Source organism: Myxine glutinosa, chromosome 1 (assembly GCF_964187855.1).
Source record: "Myxine glutinosa chromosome 1, kmMyxGlut1.1, whole genome shotgun sequence".
Lineage (NCBI taxonomy): Eukaryota > Metazoa > Chordata > Myxini > Myxiniformes > Myxinidae > Myxine > Myxine glutinosa.
Window position 1 is genome coordinate 197,891,244 of NC_136261.1, and position 14,304 is coordinate 197,905,547.

At 50.6% G+C, this 14,304-nt stretch overlaps 1 protein-coding gene across 2 annotated transcripts in view; it reads left to right on the plus strand.

Moving 5' to 3' along the window:
• LOC137432869 (phosphatidylinositol 3,4,5-trisphosphate 5-phosphatase 2A) overlaps positions 1-14,304 on the plus strand; it is a 185,117-nt gene that overhangs the window by 72,346 nt on the left and 98,467 nt on the right. For both annotated transcript variants that reach the window (XM_068125143.2, XM_068125150.2), the window contains exon 8: positions 9,346-9,429. In XM_068125143.2, the coding sequence (XP_067981244.2) occupies positions 9,346-9,429 (84 nt within the window). The remainder of the gene's footprint in view (positions 1-9,345; positions 9,430-14,304) is intronic.

Sequence of the window (14,304 nt, forward strand, 5' to 3'; positions counted from 1 at the left end):
TTCCACCACCATGCTTTACAGTTGGTATCATGTTCTTGTGGTCAAATGCTGTCTTTGGTTTTCGCCAAACATGTCTTCTGGTACTGTGGCCAAATAGCTCGACCTTTGACTCATCTGTCCAGAGCACATTGTTCCAGAAGTGCTGGTCTTTGCCTAAGTGTTCATTGGCAAACTTTAGTCTTGCCCTGATGTTCTTTCTGGACAGCAAAGGTTTCCCCCTGGTACACCTCCCATGTAGATCAAATTTGTGCAGCCTCTTTCTAATGGTAGACTCGTGCACTTTGACATCAACAGTGGCAAGAGCTACCTGTAGGTCTGGTGATAACATTCTGGGGTTCTTAGAGACTGCTTTCAGCATCTTGTGGTCTGCTCTCGGGCTGAACTTGCTGGGGCGGCACTGGCCTGAGCAAGTTGGCAGTTGTTTGGAATCTTCTCCACTTGTAGATGATCTTCCGGACAGTCGAATGATTGATTTCAAATTGTTTGGAGATCTTTTTAAATCCCTTCCCAGACTCGTAGGCATCTATAACCTTCTTTCTGAAGGCCTCAGCGAGCTCTTTTGATCTAGGCATGGTGACGCCGCACACTTCAACAACAAAGAGCAAACCAAACTAAATGTGTGAGGTTTAAATAAGACAGGTTCCTCCAAGATCCTCTCTAACGATGTTCTAATCATTTGCACCTGAGCTGGTGCACCTGATATTAATTTTAGGTATTTGAAGTAGTGATAATGTCGGGGTGTACTTACTTTTTCCACATGCGAAATTTGCATTTATGTTTATTTAAATTATACAATGGACTATAAAATGTAAATGTTTTCATGATATTTGTTATATTATATCACCTTTATCTATCAATATTGTTGAAATGAAGATCAAATAGCTGTATGTTGAAATATGTTGAAAAAGTCAAAACTTTACCTGGGGTGTACTTACTTTTTCACGTGACTGAATGCATATATCTGTGCTGTGTCTGTGTTGTCTTGTGTTGTGTTGTCACGTCTCGTCTTGTGTTGTCTTGTCACTGAACTACTTTCTCAAACTTCTGTGAAATCGTACCAAACTTCTGGTATGCACATATTTCTCCAATTGGTATGTCCTAAGGGTATTTTTTTTGAAAAATTTCGATTTTCTTTTTTTTGGGGGGTATTTTTTCGGGAATTTTTTTTTTTCAACTTCAATTGTTTAGAAAATATGATATCACGTATATTACAAATACATTTGTGCAAAATAATTTTTTGAATTATGATTGGTTTAAACCATGACAAAACGGCAACTCGGGTGCAGTCATTTTTCTATATATCTACACATCTGGGCAGTCAGTGTCTGTTGTCACTTAACGACTCCCTCAAACTTTTGTTTCCGTGGTTGTGAAGTGTTTTTAATAACGTGGTGGTGGTTTTGAATCACGTTGTGGTGAGGTATTTTGAATTATGTGGTGGTGAGGTGTTTTGAAATACGTGGTGGTGAGGTGTTTTTAATTACGTGGTGGTGAGGTATTTATAATTACGTGGTGGTGAGGTGTTTTTAATTACGTGGTGGTGAGGTGTTTTTAAATCACATGGTGGTGAGGTGTTTTGAAATACGTGGTGGTGAGGTGTTTTTAATTACGTGGTGGTGAGGTATTTATAATTACGTGGTGGTGAGGTGTTTTGAATTAGTTGGTGATGAGCTGTTTTAAATTACTTGGTGGTGAGGTGTTTTTAAATGACGTGGTGGTGATGTGTTTGTAATTTCGTGGCTGTGAGGTGTTTTTATTACGTGTTTTACGGCTGTGAGGTGTTTAAATTACTTGGTGGTGAGGTGTTTTTATTACGTGTTTTACGGCTGTGAGGTGTTTTGAATTACTTGGTGGTGAGGTGTTTTGAATTACTTGGTGGTGAGGTGTTTTGAATTACGTGGTGGTGAGGTGTAATCGTCCCAAACTTCCAGTCTGCACCTACCCCTCCCCTATGTATGTGCTGAGGGGTTCTTTCTTGAAAAAAAAACATTCAACCAAAATTGCTTATAAAAATGTGATATCACAAACACAACAAATACATTTGTGCAAAATAATTGTTTGTATTATGATTGGTGTAAATCATGACAACACAGCAACTTAGGTACAATCATTATCCTCAGCTAAAACAAGCCCGTTCCTCAGTAAGGATGCTCGAGCCGAGCAAAGCTAGTATATATATATATATATATATACAGTGCATTCAGAAAGTATTCGGACCCCTTCACTTTTTTCACATTTTGTTATGTTGCAGCCTTATGCTAAAATCGTTTAAATTCATTTTTTCCCTCATCAATCTGCACTCAATACCCAATAATGACAAAGAGAAAACAGGATTTTAGAAAGTTTTGCAAATTTATTTAAAGAAAAAGCTGAAATATCACATTGACATAAGTATTCAGACCCTTTTCGATGACATTTGAAATTTAGCTCAGATGCCTCCTATTTCTCTTGATTTTATCTTTGAGATGTTTCTACACCTTGATTGGAGTCCACCTGTGGTAAATTCAATTGATTGGACATGTTTTGGAAAGGCACTCACCTGTCTATATAAGGTCTCACAGCTGACAATGCATATCAGAGCAAAAACCAAGCCATGAGGTCGAAGGATCTTCCTGCAGAGCTCAGAGACAGGATTTTGTCGAGGCACAGATCTGAGGAAGCCTTCAAAAAAAATTCTGCTGCATTGAAGGTTCCCAAGAGCACAGTGGCCTCCATTATTCTTAAATGGAAAAAGTTTGGAACAACCAGGAGTCTTCCTCGAGCTGGCCGCCTGGCCAAACTGAGCAATCGGGGGAGAAGGGCCTTGGTAAGAGAGGTGACCAAGAACCCGATGGTCACTCTGGCTGAGCTCCATAGATCCTGTGTGGAGATGGGAGAAACTTCCAGAAGGACAACCATCACTGCAACACTCCACCGATCTGGGCTTTATGGCAGAGTGGCCAGACGGAAGCCTCTCCTCAGTGATAGACACACGAAAGCCCGCTTGGAGTTTGCAAAAAAAGCACCTGAAGGACTCTCAGACTGTGAGAATCAAGATTCTGTGGTCTGATGAAACCAAGATTGAACTGTTTGGCTTCCGTCTGGCCTCGGCACAATCCTGTCTCTGAGCTCTGCAGGCAGTTCCTTCGACTGTGGTTTTTGCTCTGATATGCATTGTCAGCTGTGAGACCTTATATAGACAGGTGTGTGCCTTTCCAAATCATGTCCAATCAATTGAATTTACCACAGGTGGACTCCAATCAAGGTGTAGAAACATCTCAAAGATGATCAAGAGAAATGGGAGGCACCTGAGCTAAATTTCAAGTGCCATAGCAAAGGGTCTGAATACTTATGTCAATGTGATATTTCAGCTTTTTCTTTCAATAAATTTGCAAAACTTTCTAAAATCCTGTGTCTTCTCTTTGTCATTATTGGGTATTGAGTGCAGATTGATGAGGGAAAAAATGAATTTAAACGATTTTCGCATAAGGCTGCAACATAGCAAAATGTAAAAAAATTGAAGGGGTCTGAATACTTTCTGAATGCACTGTATATATATATATATGTATATATATATATATATATAAATAAATATATATATATATATATATATATATATACATACACATACATACATACACATACATATATACATACACATACATACATATATACATACACATACATACATATATACATACACATACATACATATATACATACACATACATACATATATACATACATACAGACATACATGCATGCATACGCATACACAAACACACGCACACACACACCCAGGTTGGCAACGCAACGTGACCTGAATGGCTTTATAATAATAATACATGTAGTAGTCGTTAGCAGGGGCAACCCGGTGATGCCTGGGTGGTGGGGATACCCTGCATTCCCCGTGGCAGGGGGAAGAATAAGGTTGGAAGTGCAGGTATCCGGTGAAGTTTTACCAGTGGTGGCTTCGGACATGTTGGGCATTGAAAAGCTATGGAGTTGTTGGCCTCATGGTGGTTACCTTTTGCATGCCGGCCGACGGCAGCAGTGTCTGACCCGACTTCCCGATATACAATTGATAGCGGCCTTTGATGTCCTCAATGTCAAGGCCAATGTGTGGTAGCTTAAAATCTTGCCCAGATTCTGAAGTACCTCTACACCCAAAATTTGGGGCTTCTAGGTGCTACGGTTCAGCAGTGAAACAATAACGTGCAAACATACAAACAAACCACAAACAAATATACCCACACTTGAAATATATATATAAATAAATTATATATATACAGGGTGTCCCAACACCATAGCCCCCCCGCCCCCTCCCCCTCTGCCCAGCCCAACGTAGGAGAGGTAGGGAGAAACCACGAATAGGGGAAAATAGCTTTATTATTCGACATCTCATGTGCACAGTTTCAAAGCTTTGCTTCAATATTTGGTGTGCCCACCGCCCGCCGACCGAACTGCCTCCAAACGCGTGGGGTAGGATTCCAAGAGAGACACAAACAAGTCACGATCGAACTCCATTTCTTCGAGGACGTTAGTCAAAGCAGTGAGAAGCTCTTCCCTGGTGTTCTGGAGGGGTTGTTCAACTCTGTCCTTGAGTATCGCCCCCAAATGTTCACAGGCGTTTAGGTCAGGCGATGCTCCCGGCCACTCATCGTTTCCGAAAAAATCGACCTTGTTCGCCTTCAGAAGATTCTGGGTCGCCAGTGTGCTCATGCACGGGGCTCGGTCGTGCAGAAACGTGGTCTCCTTGATGCTGAGGACATTTTCTGGGTTCCGTAAGAACGGAATAACATGGCGGGTCAGCACAACGTCTCGGAGGTATTTGCCGTCCCATGATTGTCCTTGCTCTTTGATGACCCACATCAGCCTTTTCGCTGTGAACATCAAGAAGACGCCAACGCACCGTGCTGTCTTCGGTTTCTCTCGAATCTTGAGTTCTTGTGGAATGTCATCATTGTGAAGAGCCCAAATTCTGTCGTTCTGGAAGTTGGGATGTCGAGCCTCATAAATGAAAAATTCATCAGAAGGGGCCAGGAAAAGAAAATCATCAGAGGTCCACTCGCTCAAAAACTCACAAAACCACATTCGATCCTCAACGTTCTTCTCCGTCAGCTTCGGTGCTGGAATTTGGTGAAAAGCCTTTGCGCCAATGGACTGAAGGAACCTGTGGATACTTGATAAGCTCTTCTTCTTCCCTCGAACCCGTTCAATCTCCTTTTGGAGCCCTCGAATGCTTTTCTTCTCCTTGGCAAGCGACTCAATGATGATATCCCTGCTTTCCTGAGACAAACATTGTACTGTCTGTTCGGGCCGGCTGTCCATCTTGCAATCGAAGGGATCATGGTTCCAATTGCGTTTGACGAAGTCCTCAGACCTGTTCAGGTACTATGATCAGAGATCAAGCCATTGGAGAAGAGGAAAGATTTCATATCCGAAGCAATGATGGATTCCATGACTTTGCTGATAATTGGGAGAAGGCTGATTGGTCTGTAGATGCTAGGATCTGTTTTTCACCTTTTTGTGCAAAACGGTGATGTTGGCTGATTTCCAAGCAGATGGCAGATGGCCTTGAGCAAAAGAGAGGGTGAAGACAACAGAGAGAGGGAGGGAAAGAGCGGAAGAACAGGATTTTAGGACCCGTGGGCTGATGCCGTCAGGTCCAGTTGAAGAATCAGAGTCGAGGGTTGACAGAAACTTTTCCACCTTGTCAGGAGGAAAGGACACAGAGTCCAGGAGCAGCTGGGTACGACTGGGTACGGTGGGTACAGAGAGGGATGGGTTTGGGACACAAGATTTAGAGGCAAACACAGAGTTGAGGCATTCAGCTTTTTCACGTGCGGAGTCAGCCGTGTAGCCGTTTGAGGTGAGGGAGGGGATGGAGGGGGAACAAACACCAGAAGCAGATTTGACCAGATGCCAGCAGGATTTGGAAGAGGGAGACAGATAAGAGAGTTCGGTCTTGAGAACGGAGAGACATTGTTTCCTGGCTCTCCTGAGGGTGGACACACACTTGTTTCGGGCTTTGTGAAAGGAAATGAGTTTCCTTCCGTTGGATTTACTTTCCAGGAGACGAAAGCAAGTTGTTTCTGGGCAACAGCCTCACCACAAGATTCCGTGTACCATGGACGGGAGGAAGGGTATGACAACTGAAGACGAGATGGGATAAATCTGTGCATGAGAGAGAGCAATTTACTTTGGAAGAATACCCAGGATGAGTTGATGTCAGAGGCGGTAGAGATGGGAGACCAGTCCAGATGATTGATGGCTGCTTGAAGACCGTGCCAGTTGGCCTGAGTGAAATGCCAGACTCGTCGATGCTGAGGAGACTCTCTGAGAATGGTCAGAGAGATGTCCACTTTAACAAGCACATGATCAGATGAGCCGATTGGAGCAGAAGAAGAGCAGCAGACATTTTCAGGGAAGTTAGTCATAACCAAGTCCAGAAGAGAAGATGCTCCGTTGACTGAGATCCGGTCGGGAAATTGGCAGATTGTGTCAGTCCCAGTGAGTCGCAGAAGTCCTTTGCTGAAGAGCCATGGCTGGTGAGAGGGTACCCACACCCAGCCAACTGGCATGGTGACAATTGAAATCACCACATATGAGGAAGAGAGAGTTGGGATGGGTCGATATAAGTTGGTCCATATTATCAGACGTAGATGTAGATGGAGTCATCACTGTTTGGTGGACGGTACAACACACATATGAACAAAGGGTGGGAGCGAAGGGGAAGCCGTAGTCAAAGGTATTCCTGGGGGTGAGGTGGAGAGAGGGCAGTGCAGGGCGAGTGAGGAAGAGAGTTTTTTTTATAAAGATAGCAACCCCACCTCCAGGACGAGGCTCAGGTCTATCATACCGGAGGAGGGAGTAACCTGGGAGAGATACCAAGGAATCAGAGACATCATGAAGGAGGAAAGTTTCTGTTGAGCAGATCACGTCTTTTTTGTTACATCTGGAAGTTACGTCTGGATTTAATTACATTACACTGAGGCTGGACACCACAACTGTCAACTCGCATACAACAACTATCGGAGATGCCTCTTCATGGTGGTTGTACCCGCCAACACAATTCGGGGGCCAAGTCTTCCCCATTCTTCCCTGCTGCCCGAATTCGTCAGGGCTGCGGAAACGTCAGAGTCATGCGGTCACGGTCAGAGTGCCCATCGGTCCCCATGGACCGGCCCTTTCCCTCTTGTCTCTCTCTCTTTCTTTCTCTAACACCCTCTCTCTCTCTCTTTCTTTGTCTCTCTCTTTCTTTGTCTCTCTCTTTCTTTGTCTCTCTCTCTCCCTCTCTCTTTGTCTCTCTCTCTCTCTCTCTCTCTCTCTCTCTCCCCCCCCCCCTCTCTCTCTCTCTCTCTCTCCTCCCCCCCTCTCTCTCTCTCTCTCTCTCTCTCTCCCCCCCCCCTCCCTCTCTCTCTCTCTCCTCTCTCTCTCTCTCTCTCTCCCTCTCCCTCCCTCCCTCTCTCTCTCTCTCTCTCTTTCTTTCTCTCTCTAACGCTGTCGTGGCTCTGACTTTGTGAAGGTGAGGGTTCACCATCCTGGATGTGGGGGATCTCTGGGTCACACCTGCGGGATTTATCGGCTGTCTCCGTGCCACAGGCTTGTTCCAAAGAAATGTCTGGGGCTATACAACAACAGCAACAACTCATACATTTTCCTTGAGACTCACATATATTCTTTTTCCCACAGTGAACGCATTTTAAGCAAAGATAAAGAATAAATATCAATTGGTCGTAAAACAGTTCTTGTGAAGTTGTTGGGCAATCCCACTCACTAGTTTTTCTGAGGGGTTGCTAGCTCTGCATGATGTTTTTGCTCTTATTACTCTCGCCAGAGGAGAGGGTATTGCACTTGAGTCTGTTTGTCTGTCCGCGCCATTATTATTATTATTATGGTTGTTGTTGTTGTGGTTTGCGATGACTCCTTCCCATGCACCGTGGGTGTTGCGCATGCGCGGTCTCGCTGACATTTGGGCCTTGGACTGAGTGGTCACCTGAATAAACCTCCGTGTGAGAACCTGATCTCTTCTTATTGTTGGCGCTGTCTGTTTGTTTGTTTGTTTGTCCGCACAGAATAAATATGATTTTCGCTGCAACCATTGGTCCGATTGACAGGAAATTTTCACCATAGGTGCACACCTCCACCTGTATAATTTTTTAATGATAATTATGACGTCATAGATCATGTGGTACATGTGCCATCTTGGAAAAAACTGAAAAACTTTGCACCTTTATATCTCAGAAATTGCTGCATAGAAAAAATTGAGACACGGCCCATTGTAAAGAACTCTCCATGGGGAATAAAATATGTTAATGATGATGTCATAGGTGCCTCCATTATGACATCATAATTCGACAAGTACAAAACTTCATCCGATCAAGATGAAATTTATTAAGTGTCATCTAGGGATCAATTGGTGGAGAAAAAAAATACTGATGACGGCATCGGTCATGTGGTTCAGCCGCCATATTTGTTTCAACACAAAAGCCTTTAAAACCACTGAAAACACGTCCTGGCAAGGGTCTGCAATCTCTGATTGCTCTTTTTCTTGTTTTAATTGTAAATCACGTGCAAGTCTGGATGCAAGAAAAAAAAACGTCATGGTTTCATCTATTAGTAAGAATTTTATTCATTATTCCTTTTTTATTTAGTGTGCCCTCTGCTGACTCAACCAGTTGACCTATGTTGTAATCTGATCTACCAGGAGAGAAATGTCAAACCACCCACTGGATTTCTCTGTCCGAAGACCTGCTTTTGCAGAACTGCTGCTCTAGAAACAGGGAAATGGCCATTGATGATTCTTTCTTTACTTCCTACATACTTCTTTCATTTGCTAGTATTCTGGGAGAGAAAATCCCTGAGAAATATCATGTCTTTCTGTTTTACTATGTGCAAGCCAACACATGCAAAACACGAATATGTATAATTTATTATTATTTTTATTTAGATGAGATTCAAGACTCTTAACATTTGTAACTCAAGAGGTTTATGGTCTAACAATACTTCCGTTCTGTCGTTTTAAACTCCACAAAATGCCTCCTTGTTCAAAAGCAACCCCGCTGTGACTTTTTCTTGCGATTGCTACATTTCTCGTGGTATAACGTTTATTTCCTAATTTCCCCAACTGTATAATTATTTCGCAAGATGCAACCTCATTTTCCATTTCCTAGCCTATCCACCAGTGTCCCTAAAGCAATTTATTCTTGATTATGCCCTGCCGTGTTGTCTGTATGTTACCTTCACTTGATGCATTTAAGTGATGTTCTCCTTTTTAATCAAAATTAAGGGTTTAACAAATGGAACAACAACAACAATAAAACAATGCAATAATGTCAATTATATTTGCTCTGACTGCCCCAGGTTTTGGCAGCAGCTAATGGAGAGCGAGCTGCCATCTTAATTCCTAGCCCTACGGACTCGAGCTACACCACAGCTGTGTTTGAGGTGAGAAATATGCTGATTTGAATTTTCTACTTTGGTGCAGGGAATAGTTGTGTAATGTCAGCTTTTTCGTTTGTTGGTGTTCTGTTCATTATGGCTCACCATTAGGCTTAAGAAATTTAGTTCTGTCACCAAAGCATTTCTAAATTAAATCTACTTTGGGTTGGTTGTGGGCTTATAAATTTGCTTTAGTACTGACAGAATGCTTTAATAATTTTATGTATAACTGAAATTTTAAAAAGGAAGGTGTTTGAATGTATTATGAAACAGGTACTGTAATCACTGGGCCCAGATAGTATTGTAGCGGTTACCGCTGGATGCACACAATCGCCTTGCACCGGCCAGAACACGGCCAGACGCGCCTCTCCCGGGCATGCCCGGACTCACTGTTCCCGGGCACGCCCGAACCTCCCGGGCACGCCCGGTCTCGTCTTTCCCGGGCATGCCCACTCTCGCCTTTCCAGGACTCGCCCAGAGCGTCCGGGCATGCCCGCTCTCGCCTTTCCAGTGCTCGTCCAGAGCGCCCGGGCACACCCAGCCTCGACTTGCCAGGCCGCAGCCAAACACGCCCGGGCAGGTCCAGACTCGCCTTTCCAAGGCTCGCCCTTGACACCCGGGCATGCCCGGTATAGCTTTTGCCGGGCAAACTTCCCGACATAAATGTGTATATATATTGCTGCCCGATAAACGGGCTTTTGAGAGAATACCTGAGCTGTTTTGTTTCAATAAAGCAACTCGGACGAATTCCGTCTTTGGTCGCGTCAATTCTTTTGACTCGCGTTGGAGCGCAGCTCCTTCACTGGTGACCTACCGACATAGACACGGCAGTGACTCTTAAACTGCCTACCTTCTGGGAGGCTCACGCGGCTGTTTGGTTCGCCCAGGCGGACTCCCAGTTCGCCCTGCGAGGCATCACCGCGGACGACACCCGCTTCCACCACGTCGTGGCAGCGCTCGGTTCTGCCACCGCGGCCCGCGCCCTGAGCCTCCTCGAGCACCCGCCGGCTGCCGACAAGTATGACGCGCTGAAGACACTCCTCCTCGACGCTTTCGCCCTCTCACCGGCGGCACGCGCACGGCGCCTGCTCGACCTGCCCGAGCTCGGCGACACGCGCCCGTCCGAGCGCATGGACTATATGCTCTCGTTGCTCGGTGAGCACTGTCCGGATTTTCTGTTCCGCGAGTTGTTCCTTCGCCAGCTGCCTCACCCGGTACGCCTCGCCCTGGCTGGCACGTCGATCACCGATCCCCGCGCCCTCGCCAGGGAAGCCGATAAGATCTCCTCGGCGGGCCAACACATCGGCGCGGCTACCTGGAGCCTGCCGCCGTCCGAGGCGACGCCCGAGCGCCCTGCGCGGTTGGAGGCCGAACTGCCGGTGAAACTGGCGGCCGCCACGCCGCACCGACCGCTTCCGACACGACGGCCGGGGCCTCCACCTGACCAGGCGTGGTGTTATTACCACGCCAGGTTCGGACACAAGGCTCGGACGTGCCGACCCCCGTGCACTTTCGGCAAGTCGGGAAACGGCCGGGCCGGCGTTCATTCCCAGCCATGAGCGCCGGCCACTTGGGCAACTTGCTTTTTATTCGGGACAAAGCATCCGGGCGGCGTTTCCTTTGTGACACCGGCGCCCAACTGAGCGTCATACCCGCCTCCGAGCAGGACAGGCGGGACGCCGTTTGCGGCCCCTCTTTGGTCGCTGCTAATGGCTCGGCCATACGCACTTTCGGCCCGCGCAACGTCACCCTCTGCTTCAGCAGCCAGCGCTTTCAGTGGACCTTTGTGACCGCCTGCGTCCCCATGGCTTTGCTGGGCGCCGACTTCCTCTGCGCGCACGGGCTGCTGGTCGACGTCAAACATCGTCGCCTTGTCAACGCCGAGACCTTCAGCTCCCTGGCGTGCACGATGAGCAGCTCCGCGCCGACCAAACTGGCGTGCGCCCTCCCGACGGCGAACGAGTTCGCTCGCCTGCTCGCGGAATTCCCGGCCGTCACACGGCCGACGTTTTCGGCCGTCGCAGTGCGGCATGGGATCGAGCACCACATACCCACTACGGGCCCGCCGGTCTACGCCAGGGCCCGCCGCCTCGACCCGGCCAAGCTCGCCGTGGCAAAGGCCGAGTTCGACGCGTTGGAGCACCTCGGCATCGTGCGGCGCTCCAATAGCGCGTGGGCCTCACCGCTGCACATCGTGCCAAAGCCGGGGGGCGGATGGCGCCCGTGTGGCGACTACCGCCGCCTCAACGACGCTACCACCCCCGACAGGTACCCGATCCCGCACATCCAGGACTTTTCCGCCGGGTCATATTTTCCAAAATTGACCTGATACGGGGATACCACCAGGTACCTGTCCGGGCGGCCGACGTCCCGAAGATGGCCGTCATCACGCCGTTCGGCCTGTTCGAATTTTTGAGGATGCCGTTTGGCCTCAAGAACGCGGCCCAGGCGTTCCAGCGCTTAATGGATGGCGTGCTGCGCGACCTGCCATTTCTTTTCGTCTATCTGGACGACATCCTCGTCGCCAGCACGTCCCGCGCCGAGCACCTCCTCCACCTCCGAACACTGTTCGGTCGCCTCAGCGAGCACAGCTTAATTGTCAACCCGGCCAAATGCCACTTCGGCACGACGACCGTTGACTTTTTGGGCCACCGCATCACCAAGACCGGGGCCGTGCTGCTGCCGACCAAGGTCGAGGCCATCACCACGTTCCCGCGTCCCCGTTCCATCAAGGCCCTACAAGAGTTCCTCGGCATGGTGAATTTTTATCACTGATTCGTGCCCCGCGCTGCTCAGCTCATGCGGCCCCTTTACGAGGCCCTCCGGGGCAAGCCGGCCAAGCATGACATCGTTTGGTCCGCGGCCATGGATGCGGCCTTCGCGAGCGCAAAACGGGCCCTCGCCGACGCAACGCTGCTGGCTCACCCGGTGCTCAACGCGCCCATCGCCCTCACTACGGACGCCTCCAACTACGCGGTGGGCGCCGTCCATGAACAATGGGTGGACGGGGTTTGGCAGCCACTCGCCTTTTTCAGCCGGCAGCTCCGGCCGAACGAGTTAAAATACAGCACGTTCGACCGCGAGCTGCTCGGTCTATTCCTGGCCGTTCGCCATTTCCGACACCTCCTGGAGGGCCGCCCGTTCACGGCTTTCGTCGACCACAAGCCGTTGGTCTACGCAATGGCCAAAGTCACGGAGCCGTGGTCGGCCCGCCAGCAGCGCCACCTCTCCGCCGTGTCGGAATTCACCACGGACATCCGGCACGTCGCCGGCAAAGACGACGCTGTGGCCGACTGTCTTTCTCGGGCCAGCGCGAACGCGGTCCACCTCGGCGTGGACTTCGCGCTCATGGCGGCCGACCAGACCACCGACACCTCGGTGCAGGCCCTCCGGGCGGCGGACACGGGCCTCCGCCTGGCCGACATCCCCTTCGCGGGCACCGTCCTGCTCTGCGACGTCTCCCAGGGCCAGCCTCGCCCCATCGTGCCCGTTTCCTGGCAGCGCCGCATCTTCGCCTCCATCCACGGCCTTTCTCACCCAGGCCGGAAAGCTTCTCAGAAGCTGGTGTCGGCGCGTTTCGTCTGGCACGGCCTTCGACGGAATGTCCGCGACTGGGCCAATGCCTGCACGGCCTGCCAGCGGGCCAAGGTCCACCGCCACACCCAGGCCCCGCTGGCACCTTTCACCATGCCTGCACGGCGTTTCGACCACGTCCACGTGGACCTGGTGGGTCCCCTGCCCCCATCGCGGGGGTTCACCCACCTGCTCACCATGGTGGACAGGACCACCAGGTGGCCGGAGGCCGTGCCCCTCACCTCCACCACCACCGCCGACGTGGCGCAGGCGTTCATCGCCACCTGGGTCGCGCGCTTCGGCGCACCGGCGGACATCTCGTCCGACCGCGGCCCACAGTTCACGTCCGAACTTTGGGGCGCGGTCGCCCGCTCGTTGGGGGTCACGCTGCACCGCACCACGGCCTACCACCCCCAAGCCAACGGGTTGTGCGAGCGGTTTCACCGCTCCATGAAGGCCGCACTCATGGCCGGCCTTCAGGACGACGGTTGGACCGACCGGCTGCCGTGGGTCCTTTTGGGCCTCCGCACGGCCCCCAAGGAGGACCTCCGGGCGTCTGCCGCCGAGCTCGTCTACGGCCAGCCGCTCCGCGTCCCGGTCGAGTTCGTGCCCGACGCTACCAGTCCCTGGTCCGCCGCACACCAGCGCTCGGACCTCCAGGAGGCCGCCCGCCGATTTGCCCCCGTGCCAACGTCCCGCCACGGTGGCCCCCAGTCCTACGTCCCCCCCGGCGCTTCGCACAGCGGAGTACGTCTTTGTGCGTCATGACGCGCACCGGGGGCCACTCCGGCCGCCGTACGACGGGCCCTTCCGGGTCCTGCGACGGGGCGACAAGTCCTTAGTCGTCGACGTTGGCGGCCGGTCCGACCGGATCTCTGTGGACCGCCTCAAACCGGCGCACATGGACGTCGACCGACCACCACGGTTGGCCCTTCCTCCGCGGCGAGGCCGCCCCCCGTCCACAGTTCCCCCCGCTCGACCACCCACCACCACGTCGGACCCCTCCCCACGACCCTCCAGGGGTCGCTTCGGCCGGGTCATCCGGACCCCCCTTAAATTGACCCTGCCGGTGCAGGTCGATTCTGGAGGGGCGTGTGTAGTGGTTACCGCTGGATGCACACAATCGCCTTGCACCGGCCAGAACACGGCCAGACGCGCCTCTCCCGGGCATGCCCGGACTCACTGTTCCCGGGCACGCCCGAACCTCCCGGGCACGCCCGGTCTCGTCTTTCCCGGGCATGCCCGCTCTCGCCTTTCCAGGGCTCGCCCAGAGCGTCCGGGCATGCCCGCTATCGCCTTTCCAGGGCT